Source organism: Peromyscus maniculatus, chromosome 3, assembly GCF_049852395.1.
Source record: "Peromyscus maniculatus bairdii isolate BWxNUB_F1_BW_parent chromosome 3, HU_Pman_BW_mat_3.1, whole genome shotgun sequence".
Taxonomy (NCBI): Eukaryota; Metazoa; Chordata; class Mammalia; order Rodentia; family Cricetidae; genus Peromyscus; species Peromyscus maniculatus.
This window is the reverse complement of record NC_134854.1, coordinates 165,913,822-165,939,223: the sequence shown is the minus strand read 5'-3', so window position 1 is coordinate 165,939,223 and position 25,402 is coordinate 165,913,822. Positions and strand designations below refer to the sequence as shown.

The 25,402-nt window shown below is 45.4% G+C and overlaps 1 protein-coding gene and 1 long non-coding RNA gene across 13 annotated transcripts in view; one reads left to right on the top strand and one right to left on the bottom strand.

Moving 5' to 3' along the window:
* The window catches only part of Lmntd1 (lamin tail domain containing 1), a 220,304-nt gene that overhangs the window by 120,023 nt on the left and 74,879 nt on the right, over positions 1-25,402 (top strand). The window contains exon 1 of one of the 11 annotated variants that reach the window (XM_042274314.2): positions 3,159-3,382. The exons of the other annotated variants lie outside the window; for them this stretch is intronic. Coding sequence (XP_042130248.1) covers positions 3,233-3,382 — 150 coding nt within the window. The 5' untranslated portion in view covers positions 3,159-3,232. Of the gene's footprint in view, positions 1-3,158; positions 3,383-25,402 lie in introns of those variants that run through there. 11 annotated transcript variants of the gene reach the window in all.
* Positions 15,192-16,742, bottom strand: LOC107402833 (uncharacterized). Of its 2 annotated transcripts, XR_001580053.3 has the most exons (4): positions 16,616-16,741; positions 16,161-16,394; positions 15,924-16,046; positions 15,192-15,522 (listed from the first exon to the last, which is right to left on the bottom strand). It is a non-coding gene; the product is annotated as an uncharacterized LOC107402833 (long non-coding RNA). The 2 variants fall into 2 exon arrangements; XR_013049632.1 differs by lacking the exon at positions 16,161-16,394 and having other exon boundaries at positions 15,203-15,522; positions 16,616-16,742.

Below are 25,402 nucleotides of genomic sequence, written 5' to 3'. Positions count from 1 at the left end.
CTGGGTGCTAGGATCCAAACGCAGCTCTCATGCTTACCTAGCAGGCACCTCACTGACTCGGCATCTCTTCAGGGCTTCAGATGTTTCAAAGAAGCTCAAGAAATGCCGCATAGCACAGACAGGCAATTAAAAAGACAACTCATAACCAGAATAAGAGACTCAGCCAGCTCTAAGAAAGGACCAATCAGAAATCGTGGAGCAGAAGAGCTCAACAAATGAAATCAAGATAGTTACAGGGTCTGGAGCCTCAGCAGCAGACTAGTCAAGCAGGAGTGACTTAGGAGCACACCTGACAAAGGGGAGTGTCAGCACTGATGGGACTGAGGACTGGGGGGGTGGGGGGTCCTGTGCTGTGGAGCAGCAGGACCAATGTGGTTAAAATGGCTGTGTGCTGAGAGCGGTGGACAGAGCCAGTCCAGAGCCCATACAATGCCAGTGGTATTCACAGAAACAGGAGAAATACAGCCACTAAGCAAGTAGTGCTTGAGAAACTGGGGGAGAATGAAACCAGACTTTTACCTATCACGAAGTACAAAAACCAACTCGGGCTGGAGAGTGCTCGGTGGTTGAGAGTGCTCGCTCCTGTTGCACAAGACCTAAGTTCAGTTCCCAGAACCCACATTGAGTGTCTCACAACCACCTCTAACTCCAGTTCTGGGGATCTGATGCCCTCTTCTGGCCTCCATAGGCACCTGCACTCATGTGCACACACTAGACACACTACACACTACACACATACACACATATATACACACACACACTGAAAGAATTATATTAATAACTTTTTAATGACTCAAAATATATCAAAGGCCTTAATGTAAAAATAGCATAGAAAATGTAGTGGTAATCCTTCAAGACATGCATAATATGCATGTAAGAAATAACTCTCTGAATTGGACTCCCAGGCTGTCCTGAAACTACCATGGGCCTTGAACTCACAGCGATCCTCCTGCCTCTGCCTCCTGAGCGTTGTTTCCTGCCCTCCACAGGTTTTCTTTCCCCTGTGTGTCACATGTACCCTCGGGACATTTGCTCTTTTCACAGAAAGCGCTCCAGGAAGATGCAATGCTGTACAAGGCGGGCAGGATGAGCAGCTTGTGCACCTTCACTGTGGGGTTCCCTGACAGAGGATCAGTCCCCAGCTGCAGCGGAGCGTTGAGGGAGCAGAACGCTAAAAAGGACTGAAACACACCCCACTTTAGACTTAGAAGCAGGGCCTCAGGCTTTGTTTGCATAGATTTCACTAATTGCCATGTCATTTTTAGAATGCATTACATGCGTTTCTGATTAATTATAAATTAAATATAAGGTGTTCTGTTTTTGTTTCTTGCTGTTCTTTTGTGCTGGAATATGAAAGTGCAAACTGTGGATTTTGCTAAACGAGAGATGCTGGATAAAAAGCAATGTGACATTTATGTCTGTTTTAAAAGTCTTAACCACTGAGCAAGCAAAGCTACTGAATGTAATGGTGTGAGTCATTCTCTATTGGCAATTTTCTTCTTTATTTCCCATCTCTCTAAAACAAATACACATTATTTCTAGAGAAATAAATAATTTGTCAACTTGACTTAATAGATTATTAGCAACAATAACTCACCAGACATTTCCTTTCCCAGGGAAGTGAAGTGCGGGCTACTTTTGGCATCTATTGGAGAAAGTAACCATGCCACAGGAAATTTGTCCTACAGAGCTGCAGATGTGTGTGCTAGGCACGTACGTGGCCACACACCACAGCTCCAGTCCGCAGCAAGTAAGAACTTCTCAGCTAACGGCAGAAATACGGATAGAGCAGGAAAGACAGAGCTATGCATCTTGCTGTTCTAAAGGCTACTGTCATGGACTTTACTCAGGAATCTACTTTAGTATTCTTTTGTGCCATGCAGTTTCGGTACATATGTGTACATATGCACACACATGCGTACACATATGGGGCAGAACATCACTGCTTGTCAGAACCTGAGTCTGTATGTAACCTACTCATGTTTCTGAACTTTACACAGTAGCTTTACACAGTTTTCTCCTTTTATAAAGCTTTGGTTTTTTTAATTTTATGTATATGGGTATTTTGCTTGCCTGTGTGTCTGTGCCATGTGCATGCCTGGTGCCTACAGCAGCCAGAAGAGGGCATTGGATCCCCTGGAGCTGAAGTTACAGATGGCTATGAGCTGTGTGTGTGTGTGTGTGTGTGCGCGCGCGCACACGCGCGCGCTAGGAACTGAACCCTGGGCCTCTGCAGGAGCAGCCAATGCCCCTAACCACTGAGCTACCTCTCCAGCCCCATGAACAGTTTCCGTAAACAATGTTTAGTCTAAAGCATCCAGTTTGTCCCCCAAATCTTTGTGAAGGAAAAGACCTTATAACTGAACCCATTCTGGCCACAGTCAAGCCCACTGGAGTCAGCCGTTTTTATCTGGGGTTGAACTAGACCAACTGTGAAGTGGAGGGCCAGCTGATTTCATCTCTCCTTTAAGGGCTTATACCCTGAACGAGCCTCCTTCTGCGACTCACTCGTAAAAAAGTGTCCTCTGAGAAGCCAGGCTTTGTGGGAAACCAAGCACAAGGCATGTGATGGTGGGAAACTCCCATGGTTTGGTAGGAAATACCTCTCACTGGCTGTAATGTTGAAGCCTAGGTCCCTCGATGGTCATTGGGTGCTAGGTAGCTTGTTGGAACCTTTTGAAAGTGAGGCCTAACTGGAGTGGCCTTGGTGGGTATATATTGTCCCGTCCTGTCCTGTTTCCCTCTCCCATTTCCTGCCTGCTATGAGTTTCCCTCTGCCTGTTTCAGTTCAGGCCCAGAAACATGGAGCCATGAATGACCAGAAGCTGAAAGTGCAGCCGGGGAGACCCTTGGAATACTTCTTCCTAGTGTTTGCCGCCTCAGTGTGTGGCCAGCACAGTCAACTAGGTATTTTAAGAGTAACATAATCTTTTCTTCTGTACAAAAAGTAGAAATTTTGAAAAAGATAACGAAGCTGTTCTCTCCGGAGATTAAGGAAAACACTGGCTCCTCACCTAAGAAGTCAGGTTTGTTACTGTTACTATGGCAACGGCTTCTGGGCCCCAACACTGGGGTTCCTCTGGCCTGGCTGAACGTGGTGCTGCTGCCTTTGCCTAGTTATTTTTGAAATCTGTATTTTCAAGCTCTTGAGTGGATATAAAATTAGTTAGAGGATCTCCAGAAGGAATCAGACCTTACCATCTGTGACCGCTGACCCTGGAGCATCCTCGGGATGGGCATCTCTTCCCTTCACCATCTTGCCCTCCATCTTGCACGTGTTTCTACAGTGGGAAATGCTGGGTTGGTGAGAGCAGTGGATGGAAGCCCGTCCAGCAGTCAGCAGGTGTCTACGGGGTGCGTGCTGGATACCAGTTGCTGTCAGGTACCTGCTCACACAGACTGCCAGGCCTGCCATAGACTGCATGCCTGTGAAAAACCAGGCAAATAAACACGCAAACCACACATGGAGCTGACGGTGGAAGCAGCTATGAAAAAGGAAAGCATTGTAAGATAGGTATAGAGAATGTTTTAGAAGAGTGAAAAATAATGAGAATGTATACATTCATGGAGTCTTCTTTCATGTGTGTTTTTTGCTTACTTGTCCGAAAGCAGGCATGTATCGGTGTGTAGGCTTATATCTGGGTCTCAGTTTATTTATTCCATTGTCCATGTGCTTGTCTTTACACCAGTTGCATGCTGTTTTTATTACTATAGCTCCGTTGTTTAACTTGAAATCTGGGAGGGTGATACTGTTACCAGTGATTTTATTGTTCGGGATTATTTTGGATATCCTAAGTCTTTTTGTGTTTCCATATGAATTTTGAGATTAGTTTTTCACTTTCTGTGAAAAATTACATTGGAATTCTGATAGGGGTTGTGTTGCATCTGTAGATTACTTTTGGTAAGACAGCTGGTTCACAGTGTTAATCTCGCCAATCCACGAGACGAGCGTGGTGAGTCTTTCCATCTTCCAGTTTTCAGTTTCTTTCTCCAGTGTCGTGAATATTGTACATGTCCTCTTCATTGCTTAGATTTATTCCAAGATTTTTTGAGGCTATTGACAAAGGCACTGTTTCCCCAGTTTATTTCTCTATGTGTTTGTCATTGGTGTATAGGAAGGCTCCTGATGCATGTGTGAATTTTGTATCTGGCTGCTTTGTTTATCGGGTGTAAAGGTTTTGGGGTGGAGTCTTGAAGGCCTTTAATGTATGGAATTGTCACCTGCAAGTGTGGCTGCTTTGACTTCTTCCTTTCCTGCTGCATCCCCTTTCTCTCCTCTTGCCTTCAGTACCGAACAGGTGGAGAGAGTACATCATCCTTGCTTTGTTCCTGATTTTCATGGAGAATACTTAGTATTTTGTTCCATTTTAGATAATGCTGGCCTTGGGTTTGTTGTATATTGCCTTTATTATGTTGAAATATGTCCCCTGTATCACCACATTCCTCAAGACTTTTAACATTAAGAGACATTGGGTTTTGCCAAAGACCTTTTCAGCATCTAATGATTTCTGTTCTTGAGTTTATTTTCATGGTGGGTTGCATTTATTAATTTACATACATTGAACCATCTCTGCAGCTCTGGGATGAAGCCAACTTGATTGTGATGGGTGATCTTTTGGATTTGGGAGTATTCTTGCAAGCTATAATGATGACTGGCCTGGCAAGATGTGCCCACTGGCACAATAGTGGGATGAATATTATGGGAGTAACCAGCCACTTTCTGATTGTATTTAAAGGTTACTATACAAGATGGAACTTATGTCTAGTACTGGTAAGTGAGCCAAAATCGGTGGCTGAATGAATAGGTAATAATCCCTATGTTAATACTGTTTTCTGCTTATACTTAATACTATTTGTAATATATATATATATTATAATATCAATACTCAATATTATTATTCTGCTAAATGGACGTAGTATTAAATCGCCCTCTAAGTCCTTATCTTTTTATCTTTAGACTGCTGTTTCTTTCAGCTTTTTCAGAGAAGCTTCCTTTTACAGTTAGATGAGAATTAATCCAGAGGTTCACAGCTGGTCCGTGTGGAGGACAATAGTAATCCAGAGGTTCACAGCTGGTCAGGGTGTGAGAACAATAGTAATCCAGAGGTTCACAGCTGGTCAGGGTGTGAGAACAATAGTAATCCAGAGGTTCACAGCTGGTCAGGGTGTGAGAACAATAGTAATCCAGAGGTTCACAGCTGGTCAGGGTGTGAGAACAATAGTAATCCAGAGGTTCACAGCTGGTCAGGGTGTGAGAACAATAGATGGCACAGGAGGGGTAATCTCAAAATGAGACCTCTCCCTCCCTCCCTCCCTCCCTCCCTCCCTCCCTCCCTCTCTCTCTCTCTCTCTCTCTCTCTCTCTCTCTCTCACACACACACACACACACACACACACACACACACACACACCCGCAAGGCTCAGGGTCAGGGCAACAGGAGGGACAGAAGGAGTAGAAGCCAGGAGTTGAGTCGTGAATATCTACAGCAAAACATCATTTGCTAGACATGACAGAGCTTTTGTAACATGAACTCACAGTGGCTGTACTGCCTGCAAAAGGCCTGCACCGTTAATATCAGCACTTTGAGAGGCAGAGGCAGGTGGAGCTCTGTGGGTTCAAGGCCAACCTGTTCTACACACCTGGCTTCAGACAGCCAGGGCTAACAGAAACCCTGTCCTAAACAAACAAACAAACAAACAAACAAACCTCTTGAAAAAAGTACCAAAGTGCCACTTTTAGTTGAAGAGCTGATTGAAGCCTGCTGGTAAGTGGCCCCTGAGATGCCTCTCATGCTCCCGCAGATGGTCCTGTATGTGCAGATGGTCCTGTATGTACAGATGGTCCTGTATGTACAGATAGATGGTCCTGTATGTGCAGATAGATGGTCCTGTATGTGCAGATAGATGGTCCTGTATGTGCAGATGGTCCTGTATGTACAGATGGTCCTGTATGTACAGATGGTCCTGTATGTGCAGATGGTCCTGTATGTGCAGATGGTCCTGTATGTGCAGATAGATGGTCCTGTATGTGCAGATAGATGGTCCTGTATGTGCAGATAGATGGTCCTGTATGTGCAGATGGTCCTGTATGTGCAGATGGTCCTGTATGTGCAGATGGTCCTGTATGTGCAGATAGATGGTCCTGTATGTGCAGATAGATGGTCCTGTATGTACAGATGTGCATATACAGGCAGCAGTAGTTGACTTGGTGCATTTAGACCACAGCACATGAAGCTGGAAGAGAAATGTTGGGAGGGATGGGAGGTAGATCCAATCAAAACAATTGTATGCAGGTATAAAATTATTCAACTGGAAAAAGCTTCATGAAAATCATAATAGTTTGACTTGTAACCAGTCTCAGCTCAGCTCCTCCCCTCTCCTTTCTATCCCTCCCCTTCCTGCTGTCTCCCTCCCCTCCCCTCTCCTTCCCCCCCTCCCCTCCTCTTTTCAGAAAGCATCTGTGTAGCCTAGGCTAGCCAGCAGGGTGGCTTTGAACTCCTTGCTGTTCCTTTTGCTGGGATGGCAGATGTGTGCCACTGGGCCAGTTTACACAGTGTGGGCACTGAACCCAGGGTTCTGTGCATGTCTGGCATGTACTTCACCAACTCAGCTGAATCTCCAGACCTCCTTCCTTTGAAAAAGGTGGGGGTGGGTGGTGCTGAACAAAAGCATCCCTTTGGGCAGGTGGAGAATTCATTAGCAAGTGACAGGAGTCACTTAACAGAGCCGAAAGTGCTGCAGACTTTAATGGTGCTGATCAAATCAGGAATGAATCTTCTACCACCCTTTCATGGTATAAAATTTCTCAAGAATGTTTACTGCTCTAAACTATAGACAGAAAAACATATTTTGAAGTATAGTGTAGTTTCCTCACAGACAAGAGGGTGCTATGGTGGGGTCTGTAGCACCCCCAGGTGCTCAGGCTCAGTCCTCAGCATGGAGGTCTGAAAGATGAGGCCTACTAGGAAGTTTCCTGGTCACCATGCATGCTCCTGAAGGGGATCAGAGGATCCAGCTCCCCCTCTTTACACCAGCTCTGCTAGTGTCCTTCACCTCAACTACACCGCCATACTCCTGGGCCCAAAGTGGTGGGTCCACCAGACCATGGATGAAACCTTCCAATTTGGAGCCAAAAAAAGCCTTTCCTGTTTGTAAGTTCATTGTCTAGTCTTTAAAATAGCAATAGAGGTTGACTAAGATGGTGGAAATTTTAAGTCTCTGGCTTAGTCTCCCAGACCAGGTTCCTTTATGGATGTAAGGATTATGTCCTTAATTACATCACCAGCCTGGACAGCGCCACAGCCTAAAAAGCGGGCGTGCCCTCTCTTTCCACACTCTCTCCTTCCGTATTCTCTCTCTCTCCCTCCCTCCCTTCCTCCCTCCCTCCCTCCCTCCCTCCCTCCCTCCCTCCCTCCCTCCCTCTCTCTCTCTCTCTCTCTCTCTCTCTCTCTCTCCCCCTCTGTCTCTCCCCGTCTCTCTCTTTCTCTCTCCCAATAAAGCTCTAGAAAGGTAACCATGGCTCGTGATTCTTCTGCTACCGCAACATCCGTTGGCATGGCCGCCGCAGGGGAGCACCACCGCTTAACCAACAATGAAGCTCCTGTCCTCAGTGTAGTAGCAGAAGAATACACGGAAGGGTTTGGGAGGAATCCATCTATGGATTTCAATGGCAGAGCCATTCCAACAACTAAGAAGATTAAAGGTCTGGAATTTGTCTACAGCAAAGAAACCTACAAAATAGAGGCCCAGCCATGGGATTGAGAAAACTGCTCAGAGGCCTTGAAAGCTTGCCCTTCCTTGCCAAGACTCTCCTGGCAACAGAAGACTGAGCCGCACATGCCCTGGACTACCCACGACGGCAGTTCTGCTCCTTCCAGATTGTACTCATCCTTTCTGGTCTTGTAAAGAGCTCTGCACACACTTGTCAATTTCATTGGACAGAAAGTTGCTGTTGACATGGGTATTTTTGTGTTGCCTGGAGCAGCTGCAAAGACTGCAGTAAAGCATGGGTGTTCCTGCTGCTGCTGCTGGGGTACGTGTGCGTGTGCGTGTGCGTGTGCGTGTGCGTGTGTGTGTGTGTGTGTGTGTTACAGCTGTGATTGTAATTCAGTGACTTGCTTTATTTGAAGGTTTTATTTTTCGTATGTTTCTAAGGTTCTTTGCTGATAGATACTGGTTTTAAAAATTGCTTCAATTGAATAAAGCATAGAACATTCAAATCCAGAGAATTCATGGTTTTAATTTCTAAGGGCTATAAGCTCTTTAGCGCTCCTGTAAAGTTTTAAAATTTACTACCAATTTGTATTTCATTTAATTTTAAGTATTTGTTAGTCTTCAAGCTCCTAGGTTTATTTCTTGTTGCTTTTTGAATTGATTTTAATTCCTAGCTGGAATTGACTGTCCCAGGGACCCCAGGACCTCATCATGATGAACAGATGACAAAAAGAGGTCACCACCTGTTCTGATGAAACAGAACAGCAGCAAACAAAACCACACAGAATAAACCAGTGTAGATCCCACCCCAGTCCAGATCACTCTGTGCTCAGATCCTTCATGAACTTCATTTCTGCTCTTCCCATTGAAGTGTTTAGTTTCTTCCAATTCACGTCTTGGCCATGGGCTCTGATGGGTTAGCCTGAGTCTTTGGGGTGGGAACTCCTGGTTTCAGCCCGTTTCCCCCGACAGCACGCATGCACCAACCCCCACCAGAGTGCTGGAAGATTGTGACTCAGCTCCTTAGAGACGGAGCTCAGGTGTGTGTACTGAAGAGGTATGACATGCACTATCTCAAGGATTTCTGTTCACAGCTGAAGTCTAAAAAGTATTTTTTTTTAAAAGATTTAGTCCCTAATTTAGCACATTCTCTCTTCTTTATGGCTGGTGGGTGCCGAAGGGGAAAAGATCCACTGCTGGGGTAGAACCTTCCTATGCTGCAACAGCAACAGCCTCTTCCTCCAAGAGGGACTGGAATACCCCTCCCCCAGGAGCTCTGTGATGATGGAGACTGGAATACCCCTCCCCCAGGACCTCTGTGATGATGGAGACTGGAATACCCCTCAACCAGGAGCTCTGTGATGATGGAGACTGGAATACCCCTCCCCCAGGAGCTCTGTGATGATGGAGAGAGATAGTCTCCCATGAGGATTTCCCCAGAAATAGGAAGGACCCCGAGAGACTGCTGCACAGGTCAGCCCAGGTTTAATTTCATATCTAGAGTCTGCAGAGTTGAGGCATGACACAGTAAAGAGGTTAATAGATTCTTGGAAACATGCATTTGATTTGGTGAAGCTAATCATGTCTAGCCTCCTCCCTCTAGGTTTTAGGATTTCAAAAGCGGTTAATTAAAAAACAGTTCTCCCCAGGAGCCTGTTCCATCTGGGAGGAGGGACATAACAGACAGAGAAAAGGGCCATGTGGACAAGTGCTGTGACTGATGTGTGTAGGCGGCCAGGGCTAGCTCTCCCTATTCATCCAGGCTGGTGAGCTGCCTTCCATAGGGCACCTGGACTTCCAGCATTCAACCAGGCCATTTTAAACATGCCAAGGGAAGGCGGGGGCCCCCATCTTTGGCCTACACAGGTGCCAGTGATGGGCAGCTCTTTACTGTTAGTATATACGAAGGCAGAAAGCTGGTGTTGCTGGGAAGAATGAACAGATGAGGCCTGTTTGGGTGTCTTTGACCCCATGGAAGCCTGTAAAGGCTGATCTTTGGGAGCACTGTGTGTAAGGTCTGGGTGCTGCCAGGACCAGCCTTGCCCTCTTGTTCTTGGCTAGCAGAGATTGGGGGCTGTTTAACTGCTAGTGGGTAGGACGTAGGGCGGGTCGAATGAGCTTCCACAGTAGTGTTCAGCAAATGGTTAATTAAAGAACTTGTACCAAAATGCTTTTGGTGTGGGTTTCTAAGGAAAAGAAATGTGAAGTACAGTGCTTTACTTAGTTCTAACACTTCCCGAGCAGGTATCAGGCAAGGAGGCATGCTAATCAGTATAGGCTGCTGTGGAAACACAGGCTGGACTCGCTCAGCCTGCTCTGCAGGGACCATTGCCCAGCTGATGAACTGGGGCCCCTGTGTTGTCCTCTCTACTTTGGTTCCGTCCCCCTAGGCCCTCAGAGAGTCTCCATGAAAGGTGACCCCTGTCCCAGGTGTCCTAGCCACTCACCTGGTCTCACCTCTCCCACACCTGCTTGGCCCTAAGCTAAGGAAATTTTGACTTCCCCAGGGCCCAGCTGTGCTCTGGGTACACAGGCTGGGGCGGAACTTGCCCGTGGGCTGTTGTCCTCACTGACCCACCTCAGCCTGGGCATATGAAGTTGGGCTGAAGCTATTTGCCTTCATCCAGCCCCGCATTCCTGAGCCTCACCTTCTGCAGTCACAGATGCATGGTTTACCCAGAGGTATGGTGAGGAGTGCTCAGCAGGCCCCAGGAGGGCTGCAGTGGGAATGCAGGGTGGTGCTGGTTAGCACGCTCTGCCAGGGCCCTCAGAGAAACAGAGAGAAGCCACAAAACTGACCGGCTCCTTCTCTCCTCACTCCAGTCTGCGGAAGTTGGGAATTCATCTTGCAGATAAAAAAGGGAGATGCTGAAGTCCAGGACTAATCTCCCTGCAGTCTTATGTGCTCCAGGCCCCTTCTGTATGATGGACGGTGCTTATGCCTCAGACATCCGTTGAACACGTCGATTCTCTGAGGTGTTTTCTCATCACTGCGGACCAAATGGTGGCCTTGGGGAAAGCCACCATGATTCACATGTTGAGCTTTTAACCCCTAGGGGCTGTATGTGAAGCTAGGACCCTAAACAAAGGTTTTTAAGGCTAAATGGGGTTGTAATCCAAAAATGAAGAGCACTCCTATGAGCGATTTCTGCTTAATTTGAAGTAGGAAGAGCCACTTTTAATCTGGATCTTTGAGGTAGGAAGACACCTTTAATTCTGGCCACACCTTCTGCTGGAATCCCGGGTATGGGCATGGAAGAAGAGCTTTGCCCTTTGCCTCCCTAGGATGTCTCTTCCTTCACTCACATTAGAGCCCACTTCTTTAGGATTCCAGCATGTACTAAAGACCAGCTGAGACATCCAGCCTCCTGGACTGAACAACTACCGAGTTCTTGGACTTTCCATTCATAGCGAGCTGTTGTTGGACGAGCTGGCCTGTGGCCTGTAAGTCATTCTAATAAATCCCTTTTCCATATACAGAGGGAGATTCGTTCTGTAAGTGCTGTTCCTCTGGAGCACCCTGACTAATACACGTCCTCATAAGGTGTAGAAGAGATGAGCTTTCAGTGGAGGGTCATGAGAACACAACAAAAGGTGTGCTTGCTAGCCAGGCAGAGATGCCTTTCCTGAAACCACCTCCCGCCATCTTGACCTTGGGCTACTCATCTAAAACTATAAGGAAACGAATCTCTGCTGTTTAAGCCACCAGAGCGTGGTACTCAGTTACAGTAGCTCACGTGTCTCAGCCATCAGTTCGGTTGGCATGCTGGGCCTGCACCCTCCCTCATGGCTTGGTTCAGTTTGGTGCTTTGCCTGTAGTCATTAAGCACACAGATCATGTGGCCCCCAAGCCGGCCTTTCCCAGAGGTCAGGTACCCCGCTGCTTGGAATGTTGCCTCCCAGAGCTTTGGATCTCCGTAAGCATCTAGGATTGACTCAACCTTGATTTGTACACAGTGTTTTGAACTGTGTTTGTGGGTGTCAACTAGAAAAAAAAACCATAATTTTCACCTTAAAGGGAATAAGCAGTAGTTTATTCTGGAGCCATTTTAAGTGACCGTGGCACAGGAGCACAAATCTGGGTTACCCCAAATCCCACGTTCCAATGTGGAAGCAATTTCATGAAGTTTTACAGTTTGACAAAACAAAGTCAAAAATGAAGGAGAATTTAACTACGTTGTTGAGTAAGGCAGAGAGATGTGGCAGCGGTGTGGAGGGGGCTTTTCCAGAGGCCTCGCTGGGGCGTGGGGGGGGGTGGTCCGCAGCCAGTCTGCTCAGTTCATAGATGGCAAAGGTGTTCATCTCTTCCTCCCAGGATGTTGGTTCTGACGCAGAGGCGAGCCAAGCTGGCTGCTCAGGGTGCTGGAGCTGGCTTGAGGTGAGGTAATTAGCTCCGGCCCTGCAACATTCCTTCATACCACTGTCCTTTTAACCAGTGAACAAGCCAGTCCTTGTGGGCAGCTTTTTTTTTTTTCTAGGAATTCTTGTGCACATGGGCTGCCAACCACTTCATGGGAGGCCAGAGCCAGGGCTGAGCACAAACTGGATGAGATGAGTTTTATATATATGTGTGTGTGTATATATATATAAAAGACAGAGTGGGGAAATTCCGAGAGGGAGGAGTTAGGGAGAATAGTAAGGTAAATATGCTCAAAATACAACGTACTTGGGTTTCCATTTGAAAATGATCAGATGTGAAAACAAAGCTCACTGCTTACCGGTTTGTTTGGTCATAGTGAACCAGGACCTCTCACATGTTAGGCAAGCACTCTCCCACTGAGCTCTGTCCCTAACTCCCTGTTGATTTTGACACAGGACCTCACCAAGTCTCCTACGCTGGCCCTAAACTCACTTCCATAGTCCAAGGCCTCTAGCTTGTAGCATGTGATCCTCTGGACTCCGCTCTAGAGTAGCCAGGAGTGAAATCTGTACCGCCAGGCCTGGCTAAAACTAAACCTAACGCATCAGCAGGCTGCAAGCGTTACTCAGCTACAGCTCAGGAAGTGGTAGACACTGGAGCTGGAGAGCCATGCTCCTAATGCAGGTGATGATCTCCGCCTTCCCTGCCCTCCAGCTGCCCATCCATCTTTGCTTGAAGGGACTGTCGCTTAACCTGTTTCTCCCCTTGTCCCCAGTGTCCTGCACCAGTCCCTCTGTAGAGAAATGGGAACACGGCTTCGGTTTGGGGCCGAAGAGTTGGCCCCTGTCACTTTTTAGTAGAGTGTCTTACAGACAAACTGTTCACAGACAAAATAAATCATTCAAAGGCATCTCTAACATGGAATTGCAATCACTGGCTGCCTGTAAACCCTGAACAGTAACATTTACGTAAAATGCTTTCTAAAATGCCCAGCTTCTCCTCCCTCTTCCCCACCTTGTCATATTCTCCCCAAGGGGAAGGGTTACTTCTCCAAGGCCCCCAGCTCTGCTGTAGCCTCACACATCTGCCCTCTCAGCAGGACCCTACACCCTCTCTAGGAACTTTCTCTTCTACTTCTACTCACCACACACCCAATTCCAGAGAAAAACTTGTGCCTGTTAAAATTCTAAAGGTCTTTTAAAGGCAACAATAAAACCAGCAGTGTGTTTTTACCACCAATTTCCTTATCACAACTTATCTCCTTAAATCTTAATGGCTCACACAGACTTCTAGGTCCTTCTGGAAGGCAGTTCCCAGAGTCTGGAATGTTGTCTTTCCCACTTGTTAAGTGGCTGCTGGCAAGTGAGGTAGTCTCCTACCAGACGGGACTGGAGGCCTTCTGTGACTGAGGGGCTGTGCATGTGAGAGCTGTGGCCCGGAAGAGCAAGGAGACAGAGCAGTTTGGGCCGTAGGGTTTGAGCATACATCATCTTATATTTTATCGTCAATAAAAAGTAGTAGTTCTGGGCCTAGAGCGACGGACGGCCTGTGATGAAGAGCACTGGCTGCTCTTGCAGAGGACCAGAGTTCAGTTCCCAGGACCCCATCAGACAGCTCACCATCTCCTGTAGCTTCACCTTCAGGGACAGACGTGTGGCACACACACAGACTCTCACACATACACATGAGGAAAATAAAAATAAACAATTTAAAGCTGGTGTTTCTGAAGCCAAATATGCTAATTACTCAGTAAAGCACCCTACACTGGCAGGCACGGCAGCTCACCCTGTCATCCCAGCACTCAGGAGGCTGAAGGAGAGAAGCAGCGCAAGCTTGAGGCCTGTCTGGACTCACAGGGAGTTAGTTCCGGGTCAGCCTGAGCTACCTACCAAGATCCAGTCTCAAAATAACAATAATAATAATAATAATAATAATAATAAATAATAATAATAATAATGATAATAATGCTCCCACAAGGAGGAGACTCCAACAGTTAGTGTTAGTGCTCCTTTAAGAAACACCTGTCACTGTGACCAATCTGTTCTAAATGCTCCATGCCTTGCAGGGTTGACAATTACAGTCCTTTTATCTAATTGCAACCTTGGAGCTAATGACCCCATGCTGCTTTGTCTAAGACACCTGACTAGTCAGAGGGTTGGTGGGGCGGGGAATGAGGATGCGTGTGCTCACTCTTGCACATGCCCTTGTAAATCCATAGTCCAAATTAAAGTGCAGTTTCCAATTTCAAGGTGCATGTTTTAAAATCAAACCAATCTACTATGCTGCAAGTGTTTGTTAAACGTACACATTTGCTGAGATCTGTGGAGGTGAGCGGCGGGTGGACTGTTGCCTTTGAATAGACTCAGCTTGCAGTCTGCACAGAATTACTTATGTAGGATCATCTGTGGACATTGTCTGAATGTGCCCTTTGTACCTGTCCTGAACATCATGGTGTAAGTTGAAGGACCTTTTTTAGTTAAGAAACCAGTGTGCGGTTGACACAGGCACCACACACACCCTGTGGGGCCTGGGGCCAAAGTCTCTCTGTTACCATTACTTGTGGGTTGGATTTCCTTTTACCTCCAAAGACATAGTTACTTCTTGGCCATTTAAATATGTATAAGCGTCTCTGGCTTAAGAATAACCATCAGGCTGGAGAGATGGCTCAGAGAGTAAGAGCACTGACTGCTCCTTCAGAGGTCCTGAGTTCATTTCCCAGCAACCACATACATGGTGGCTCACAACCATCTATAATGAGATCTGGTGCCCTCTGCTGGTATGAAGGCATATATGCAGGCAGAACACTGTATACATAACAATAAATAAATCTTAAAAAAAAAATAAAATAAACTCCATGTTTATTAAAAAGAAGAATAACCATTCATAAAAAGATGACTTAGGTAGTTAGAACTGCGTCTCTAGCCATAGACTGTGACGGTGAAGAGAAGGAAGGAAGGAAACATCCACTTCTCTTGTAAAACAGACAAAGGAAAGCCTGAGACAGACAGACAGACAAGCAAAGGAGAGCCTGAGACAGACAGATAGACAAGCAAAGGAAAACCCAAGACAGACAGACAGACAAGCAAAGGAAAGCCCAAGACAGACGAAGTGATGTGCTGTAGTCTGTTTCCAGTGAGAGGCTGAGCAAGGAAAAGAAAGACGCATCTGAGAGTCTGTGGGACAAGGAGCGCAGACACATCCTCGAGGGGATTCCTAAAGAGTGAAGGTACCTCGGACACAACAAAGGAATATAGAGAAGAAACAACCCAGAACACTTCATCCTCAGTAGTTGGTTTTCTTTTATTTATTCACTTATATGTTCCCGTGTGTATACCACATGTATATGGGTGCCAATGGAGGCCAGAAGAGGGTGTGGGATTCCTGGGCGCTGGAACTCCAGGCAGCTGTGAGCTGCCCAGCATGGGTGCTGGGAACTGAACTCGGGATATCTGGAAGAACAAGCTCTCTGAATCACTGACCATCATTAGTCAGTCTGCACATACGAACCCTGCAGCATTCTTTTCTAAATAGATTTGTGCTCATTGTCATGTTTCATTTTTGTGAATGAGTTGGTCAGTAATTCTTTTCATTTGGGGTTTTATGAATCAAAGATTTAATTAGTTACAATGATGTAAGTTTGCTCTATTAAAATGTTTAACAAGTGCTGGCCTTTTATTGGTAAGTGGAGTCATAACGACATGCTGATATCTGCCATGCTAAGGTAGACTGCTAGTTATGCTAATTACAAACTGCACAAATTCATCAAAACAGATTGTCTGAGATACTTATTTTACAATCAATGATTATTTATAACAGAAAATAGAGTCTTCAATTTTAGCTTTTCACTTACATTGATATGAATTGTGGCATACTGCTGTTCATACAGTAAGCCCAGAGGACTGCACCATGATGGTTTCTGCCTTTGAAATACAGTGTTCTCCATGTGCCTATCTTCAGTCTGTCTGTTCTTCTCCTATAATAGTGGAAAGGAGAAAACACTGAAAACCAGACTTGCCCTGCAGACCTCTTGAGACCAAGCAGCGCTCCAGGGGACTCTGAGCAGAGGGCCCAGGGCTATGTTGGATACCAGCAGCTCATCAAGAGAAAAGCAGGGGTCTTGTGAGAGGGAGGTCAGGTGCTCTAGTCAAGATGACAAGACAGCCTCCCAAGCAGCTGGAGAGGGTCGTGGGAGATGAGGGGCTGCGGAAGGGAGACGCTGGTTTTGGAACTGGTGCTTTGCCGTATCTGATCTCTGCACAGTGGCCCCATGCTTCCACGTAGGGGTAGGCCTCTCTGTCTAAACCTTCGTGACCACCAGCATCTGTTAGAAATATCAGTAAATGAGACGTGTGTGTATGCAAGATGTTGGGACCACAAGGATCGCAGAAAGCAGTTGCTCTGTACAAGTGCAGCCTAGTGGAGGGCAAGGGAGACTGTAACACTAAACTTAAAAGGTCTTATTAAGTAAAGAAACTGGAGCCAGGTACTGGGGTGAAAAGCTGAGAGATCAGAAAAGCAGAAGGAAGCCAGCCACGTTCTTACCTGCCTGGAGATCCTCAGCCAAAGAGACCTACTTCCTGTCTACCCACCCCTATATGCCTTTCTGTTCTGCCATCTCATCTGCTCTCTCTGCCCAGCTATATCACTTCCTCTTCCTGCCCAGCTCTGTCACTTCCTGTCTGTCTGTACAGACCTTCAGACCTTTATAGTTAACTAGTGTTGGAATTTAGGGCATGTGCCTCCACTCCTGGCTCTGTTCCCAGTGTGACCTTGAACTCTCAGAGATCCGAATGGATCTGTGCCTCCTGAGTGATAGGATTAAAGGTGTGTGCTACATCTGCCTTACTTCTTTGTTTACTATAGTGGCTGGATTTTTCCTCTGATCCTCAAATAAACTTTATTGGGGGACACAGATAAAATATCACCACAGGAGATTCCTTGTATGGAAATCAGTGTAGCAGGCATGATGGAAGATACTTCATTCATGACCCCAGTTGCATGTATATGTGAATGTGAGTGCAGGGGCCTTCAGAGGCCAGAGGTGCCCAATTGCCCTGGACTGTCTGTCGTGAGCTGCCTGATGTGGGTGGTAGGAACCCAACTCAGATCCTCTGGAAGAACAGTAGGTGTTCTTAACCATTGAGCCATCTCTCTGTCCCCAGTTTATAGTGCTTCAGCACATCAGACCCAGGAAACAAACATGCCATTGAACTTTTTTGAAAGACTACATGCCAAGTAGTGTGGCCTCCATTTAAAAACTACTTGTGTTCATCCTTACCTTGTCCTAAAGAAAATACCATTGTGCTTTGATCACAGTCTGGTTTGCCATGAACTTAGCCAGAGAGAGTTGAAAAAAATAGTTTAAACTTTCTGTATATTATTTTCTTAGGGTTAATATTTCAAGTGAGATAGGGGACAAGGGGGTGTGCAATACACACATCCCATATGAAAATACCCTCATGAAACATACTGCTATGCATTAATAGACCATGAATGTTCATATCTTATTTATAAAGTGAAACAAACAAGACCAAACTTCCTAGTACTTGGTATGCACACTGACAACAAACTGTTATCTGGACCACGTTTGGACATTGAGGAGTGAAGTGGCCCCTGTGAGGACTGGGAGTTTGTGCCTGATGTCAGTACACAGTGGTTCTTTGCTAAAGGCCATTATTTAAACGTTGTGATCCATGTCTGTGTAATTGGACTTCCAAATGCTATTAGCTGTCATTAGCTGGGCTTACCCTCCTAGAGTGGGCACGTGGTTAAAAGGCGGCTCACAAAGGAACAGTGGATGATAGGGAGATAGTAATCCACAGATGGAGAAGAACAAGGTAATTGCCCGGCAGACACTTCTCTTAAAGCAGAGCTCTTTTTCTGTTACATTTGTGAAACTAAGATAATGATGATCTAATTGGGTATGACAAGCAGTTGAGATTCAAATTATCAAAGGATTATTTAAAATGTGGGCTTGTATCAGCTGTCATTAATAAGCCCTAAGTATATGCCAGGCATTGAAGTGTTAGCCAAGAGCAGCACACATTGTTAGAATGCAGATGCCTGTGTCAGAGGTCACTGCTCAAAGCCATTCACTGTAGTGATGCATAACGATTAAAAACGCTGAGGAGACCTCGTCAGAGAAATGGCAAAAGTTTGTTTAGGGTCATTTCTGAAATTGTTAGAAATATTGCCCTAATCCCCAACCCAAATTCATTTAATGTTATTTAAATGAACCTCAATTTAGCAACTCAAATAAGCAAATTTTTTACAATAAAATATTGTAACATGATACAACCCAGAGATACATTCATTTGGGACTTAACCTGCTGAGAAGTATGGTAGGAAAATATTGAAAGTCTTTCTTTCCCATGATCAAACTGTTATGTTCCTGTAGGAGCAGACGACTGTGTATGCAGTGAAAACACCGCAGTTCATAGCACTCGAGTCTCTGATCTGAGCCCAAGCATGTGTGGCAGTGTTCACTGCAATGCATGGCATGACAGCATGCACAGTGTAAAGTGTGCATTCGTGTCCAGAACCACAGCTACAGCTCTGGTGCATGAGACAGCACAGGCAAGCACCATCAGAAATACTTCAGACTTGCTACATGTTTACTTTTGAGTTAATCTTTGGTCAGCGTGTTCTCAGTCTCTTACTTTGCCAAACTTTCCCAACAACCCCCACAATCAGTTACACAACCTTGTATGAGGTCACAACTCACCCTGGAAAAAATTGGGTCCTAGAGAAGCTCTCTGGTTATTTGAATTTGAACATTTAAAGACTAAATGCAATAAAAAGAACAAAGTCATTAAGAAAAGATAAGAGAGATTGCAGTGCAAACACTCTGGAAAGAAAGTTTTGGGGACAAAGCACAGAGTTGACCTTCCTGAGCTACAGTAGAGGTCATGCGTCCCACTGCAGAATCTTGCAGGGCACCAAGAGGCTGTATCTGCAGACATTTTGGAAGTTGTCTCCTGCTCAGCTGACAGTGGCCTCTGTCTGCAATGTGCTTGGTTCTTTGCTTTGCATATTTTCCCTCTGCTTTTTCTCCTTTATTTGTCACAGCCAGGCTCGTGCATGGCAGACATCACCCCCATTCCCAACCCTGCCGACTCAGGGCCTTTAAGAAAACCACAAGGAGAAATGGATCTTGATTAGCTGTCCATCAAGAGAGAAGCAAACCTTCGAAGAAAAGATCAGACTCTAAATCAAGATGAATGTGGGAAGACAGAATAATCAAATGACAGCTTGGGAAGGTGAGAGGTTCGAGCGTCCTGAGAGAGTCATGAGAGATGGGGAGACATGGAGAGTAAGAGAATGGATGGCCTCGGAACTCATTCACAAACGCCGTAGAGTGTGAACAGCAGTTCTTGCTGGGTGGGGCAGGTCTTCCACCAGGCATCACACTGACTTCGGCAACTTCTCCTACTTGTGGAGTCACAGTTTTATCTGGTTTTGGGAAACTAAAATCAATAGTCTGGCCTCTGACCTGTCATGGGTAGATGTAAGGCAGGAAGAAACCCAGCACTGGCCCACAGTCAGGAAGGCCTGATTGGGAAAATTCTTCACCCTGCTGGATGACGTGTCCCTTCAACACCTTCATTAAAGCTTCCCACAGTGGATATAGAACTCCCTGCAGCAGTGGGGATTGGATCCTTAATTAGCAGTGATTAATATTTACTGATGCGCTATTATTCACAGGGAGTTTACATACATTATGCTTTTCATGTGCAGAACAGCTCCATGAAGCAGGGAGCTGTATCCCAGCTGAATCAGAGGGTCCGGGACACAACAGTAGAGACAACCCCGAAGACACCTCCTGTGTTGGAAGCAGGTTGCTCTAGTTTCAAGCCCAGCTTCTTTCCTTTAGCTTCTGACATTGTCCCGTTGTTCAGATACTCTGTGTCCATTGTCCCATGTCATTGTCCCATGAGCACATTAATAATCCGCTCATGATGTGGCTGCATCTTAGGACACATAGCTGTTATTAGTAGACACTGTGATCTGTTTGAAACAGTTGACGTGCATGGAAAGTAAAAGGGAAGGTGCTGTGAGGGGCACCGCGGCTCCCCCTGCCCTGCACTCCCCTGCAGCGATGCCTTTAGTTACTGAAGCTCCTGTGCATGTGTCCTCACACTCCGCGTTTCCTTAGCTTCCCTACCTCGCTTCTGTTTTCACCTAAATGCATTTCCTCTTATTGAAACCATGTACTTGAAAACACACCGAATTCTTTGGCCTCTCTGTCCACCGACTTACCTAGCTGCTTCCTAGCCCTTCACGGACCACCGAACGCTTCTCTGCCTGCACCCACTGCATCACGCAGGAACCATGACACTGAGGATGGCTGTGTCTCCAGTGTCTAGAGCAGTGGCCGGCACACAGCAGTCGCTGAGTCATTGTGTGCCAGCCTGTACACACACACACACACACACACACACACCACACCACGCACACGCACACGCACACGCACAAGCTCACACACAGCAGACTCTCTGTTCTTATCATTATCCTTTTCTCAAGAGGCAGGACCTTTGTGTCCCTACACTGGAACTGAGGGAGGGGACAGCATCGCCTGTCTCTGACTGACACCAGGCTGCTCTGTTTTTCTTTCCTTTTCTTTTTTTCTTTCTTTTCTTTCTTTTTTTTTGATAGCATACTGTGCTGGGCTTCATTATGACATTTTCACACAAATACAACATTATATTTTGTTTTTATTCATCCCTTCCCCAACTTTTCTTCTCTCATCCTGCTTCCTCTGCTAGATCTAGCAGAATAAAGGACTATAAAAAAAATTAGACACAAAGGAAACAAATTATCCAGTCAACAAATGTGCTAATTAGCTGAATAGACAGTTCTCAAAAGAAGTACAGACAGCCAATAAATGTTTGGATACATCTTTGGCCATCTGAGAAATTCAATTAAAACTGTGTTTGAGAGTTCACCCCAGTCAGAATAACTACCACCAGGAAAATGATTGACAGCCAATGCTGATGAGGATGAGGGTGCAGCATCCTCTAAGCACAGGACACTTAGTGGAGGAGGGCAGCTCTGGGTCTCTGGCTTGCCTCGGTTGTCATGAAGCCTCCACCCTAAGAACAGTTTGGAAAGAAACTGTTCCTGATGCAGAAGTTACATCCTACAAATGTATGGCTGTGTGAAGGAAGGAGCTGCTGACTTCTCAATTACACTTGTCTGGGGTTTCTACAGGATCTGGGAGGAAATAAGGAAAAACTGGTACCCTGCCCTGCCTGGGGAGGGTGTGTGTGGAAAAACATCCCTACAGGAGACTGGAAAAGGAAGAACTGTTCTTGGCCACATCCACTTGGAGGAGACCTCCATCACACTGAACAGTAATGGGAAGTAGTGGTTCAGAGGCCAGGCAGCCAGTTGTAGCTGGAGTTTTCCTGCCTTGCCCACAGTCAGGACAAATCTTTGTCATCCACCAGTCCCACAGCCACTCAGGCCCAACCAAGTAAACACAGAGACTTATATTGCTTACAAACTGTATGGCCGTGGCAGGCTTCTTGCTAACTGTTCTTATATCTTAAATCAATCCATTTCCACAAATCTATACCCTGCCACGCGGCTTGTGGCTTACCGGCATCTTTTCATGCTGCTTGTCCTGGTGGTGGCTGGCAGTCACTCCTTCTGCCTTCCTGTTCTTTTATTTCTCCTCTCTGTTAGTCCCGCCTATACTTCCTGCCTAGCCACGACCAATCAGGTTTTATTTATTGACCAATCAGAGCAACTTGACATACAGACCATCCCACAGCACAGCCAAGTGCAGACCATTTCAGACACCTGCACTCAGGCCCGTGGTCCTAATCATCCTCTATGCGGACCTGCTGGGGAAAGCCATGAGGAACCCAAGAACGGGCTCCCACAGGACATACAGAATATCCCACGGCACTTCCCCCCCCCCTTTTTTTTCAAAAAGGAAGGTTCTAACCTTAACTTAGTAAAATTACATATAATTTGGGAATTTGGGCGTAGCTTCTGTTACTACTTCCTGCTGGAGGGGGGCGCTGTATCTTATGGGGATACAAAGAAAATTTTAGGATTATGGACTAGTCCATGAGGCTGTATTGTCTGAGCCAGTTGCCTTCAAACCATTCTGGATGTTGGATCATCTGGTCCATGGTGTCATCGGAGACCTTTCAGGGGGTCTTGGCTGGTCAAACCTGATGTATCTTAATCTGGAACAAATCCATAGCCTCTGGCTTTCTGTGGGAGCAAAAGCAGAGTCTCCTTTCCAAAGTAACACATCCTTATATCCAAATTTTAAAGTCAAGGTATCTTTAATATATACATATTGGTTTAACTCAACATCTTTTACGATCAAATGTTTTTCTGCAGTTAAAAATCCCAAAGACAATATAATCCAGATTCTCTGTGTGATATCCATCTTTACGTGGCTTATTTTTTATATTACTTTTACTTTCTCTTTAAAGACTTTATTTTTTTAAAGCTTTCTATTTCTTTATATAACTGTCTATGTTCCTTTTCCTCTCTCTTCCAAGCCTATGTACATTTTTACACACATTGTAAAGCATTTAAAGTCTTGTTCCATCTGAATCTGTCTTATTGTGAATCATCTATTGCTTTAAACTGCAGCATTTGTAAGACTGAAATGGCGCTATGGCTGCTGGCTCCGCCCACCTCAAATTCCCAAAATGGTGGCAGTATATTTACCGCCAGCTCTGGGAACTATCATGGGTCTATGCTTTTATTCAAGCAGCGTGTAGCCCAGAAACTTCTTTTTTTTTTTTTGTTTTGTACTAGCAAAGGCTAAATCCACCATGCAGCTTAATGTGCCACTTGCACAGGCCTCATTCCCGCTATACTGCAGATCAAGCTCGCATGCTAGGAACCCGCCAGTAGCTCAAACAGGCAAGCTGCTGCTCATTTGAGAAAGATAATTAGGAAGCTGTTTTTAACTCCGTTTTAGAATCTTTTCTCAGGTTTTAGGTGGAAACTCTTGCCCCATGTTGGGCGCCAGATATTGGTAAAATTATTAAGGACACTCCATGTAGTTAAAAGGATATTTATTTAATGGCGTAACTTACAAATTAAGGGATAGGTAGGTTGCGAGGATCTGGGGAAGGTGTATCGCAGTCCAGCGGTGTTCTCTGGAGCTCTGCTCGGTTCACCTCCACTGTTAAGGTTCCTGGAACAGAGAGAGCGCTCGCCCATCCAGATCTCAGATCTCCCTGGCCCACCTCGTAGGCGTGACAGTTGCCAGAGTCTCAATGGGGGTTGGAACTTCCAGATCCAAGCTGGAATGGCTACCCACTATAGCCAGTGCTGCATGTGAGAGTGGATTTTCTGATTTATGTGTTTCCCTGCCTTTTGTATGTCCTGAGGTAGTTGTTTCATAATTTTCATTAGTTGTAGCTGCTTTACTGGGGAGAGAGCTGGCCATGCTTCTCATCCACCACTGGGACAGACTTCAGCCTAATGTTATGCATATGTACATGTATGTAAGTATGTATGCATTTTGGATTCTTAAGACATAAATTTGTGAAGCTGGTCTCAAACTTTCTCTCTAGCTGAAGCTGTCCTTAAACTCTGAGCCTTTTGCCACTACCTCCCAAGTACTGATGCTACAGGCATGTGCCACCACACCTCAATCCCCCTAGTGGTGAATTTACTGCAAATTACTACAGATTCAGTGTCTTTAAACAATGCAATATTATTTTGATTTTTTCTTTTGAAGATAGTATTCTAATGAACATAACCATTCGTGGTGTTTTGAGTAAGAATGATCACCATAGGCTCATGTATTTGAGTGCTTGGTCTTCAAGTAGAAGAGCTGCTTGGGAAGGAATAGGAGATGTGGCCTTGGAGGAGACGTGTCACTTGGGGTGGGCTTTGAGATTTCAAAAAGTCAACACCATTCCCAGTGAGCTCTCTGCATCTTATTTGATCAAGATGTGAGTTCTCAGCTGTTTGTGTTGTCATCATGGATTTAACCCTTTGAAGCCATAAGCCAAATTAAACACTGTCTTTTCTGAGTTGCCTTGATCATGGTGTTTAGCACAGCAATGGAAAAGTAACCAGGACACCAGTGTAACATCAACAGGAAGGATCCTTTTAGGTGTAGAGACAGCATGTACTTGCCTTGTCCTGTTCTGGAGAAGGTCATCGGTGATCCTGACTGTGTTCTCCCAGCCCAGGTCTTATTTCATTCCTGAGTCTCTTCCATTCTCTAACTCTCCCTCGTGCTTTTTTGAGTTCATAAACTCTATGCCTGTGCCATCAAGGATGATCTCCCATATCAAACTACTTAACTTGATCACATCTGTACTTCCTCTCTAAGCCACATGAGTTATCATTTTCATGCCTAAGATCTAGTGAGTAAGTATCATTACAGGGTGATAACTAGGATAGGATAATTTTAATGTATGAAAGGAGATACAGTCTTCAAAGACAGGAATATAAATTGGACTGGTTATAAGTATACTGAAGTCCAGGTCTCTCAAGTCCTGATTTATAATTTATAGTGTAAATGACTAAATGAAATATGATATTCATGCTGTTTGTTGTTCCCATATTTTTTTTAAAATCAAGAATATCTAGTCAATTTAAAGTAATAATAGGCAACTTGGTCATTGCTTTAAGATTTATCTTTAATAACCTTGTCTTTTTAAAGAAAAGGATTGGCTACAAGAAAGATGCTCTTCCTAAGTTCATTTAATCCATGGTCATGAATATATGCAATAAAATAGTTATTACCATATGTGCTGTAGAATCAACATGCACATTCGGGAAATTCATGAATAATGTTCTCTTAGAATGAGAAAACTCATGTATGATTCCAGAAGGAATCAAGAAAAGTCAATTGAATGAGCTGTGTGTAATGCAGGAGGTTGTCTTTCTAAAGAATTTTTTCACTAATTTCTATTCATATGGTACATGTCTCCCCAGAGCCTTGCTTTATGGTTGTTCTGCTTCCCCTCGTGGAGGACATGGTGACATTTGTCTTCTGACATAAAATGGCCCACCCCTGGGCAAGTTGTCTTGGTTCTGTAAGAAAGCCGCTGAGTAAGCCTTGGGAAGCAAGCCTGGAAGCAGCTCCCTCCATGGCCCCTGTGTCAGCTCCTGTGTAGCAGGAATCTTAAATGTTCTTATTAATAAAATCAAACCCGAGGCCAGTTATTGGTGTGAAATGCTGGATGGTCAGAGAGACAGAACAAGCCACAGTTACCTCACCTCGTTGGATCCTCAGCTGGTCCTGTTTCCTCAGACTGGAAGCTTCTGTGTCCTCATCCCAATGGCTCTCAGCTGAACTGCTGCTTGAAACCAGCCAAATGCTTAACCAGCCAA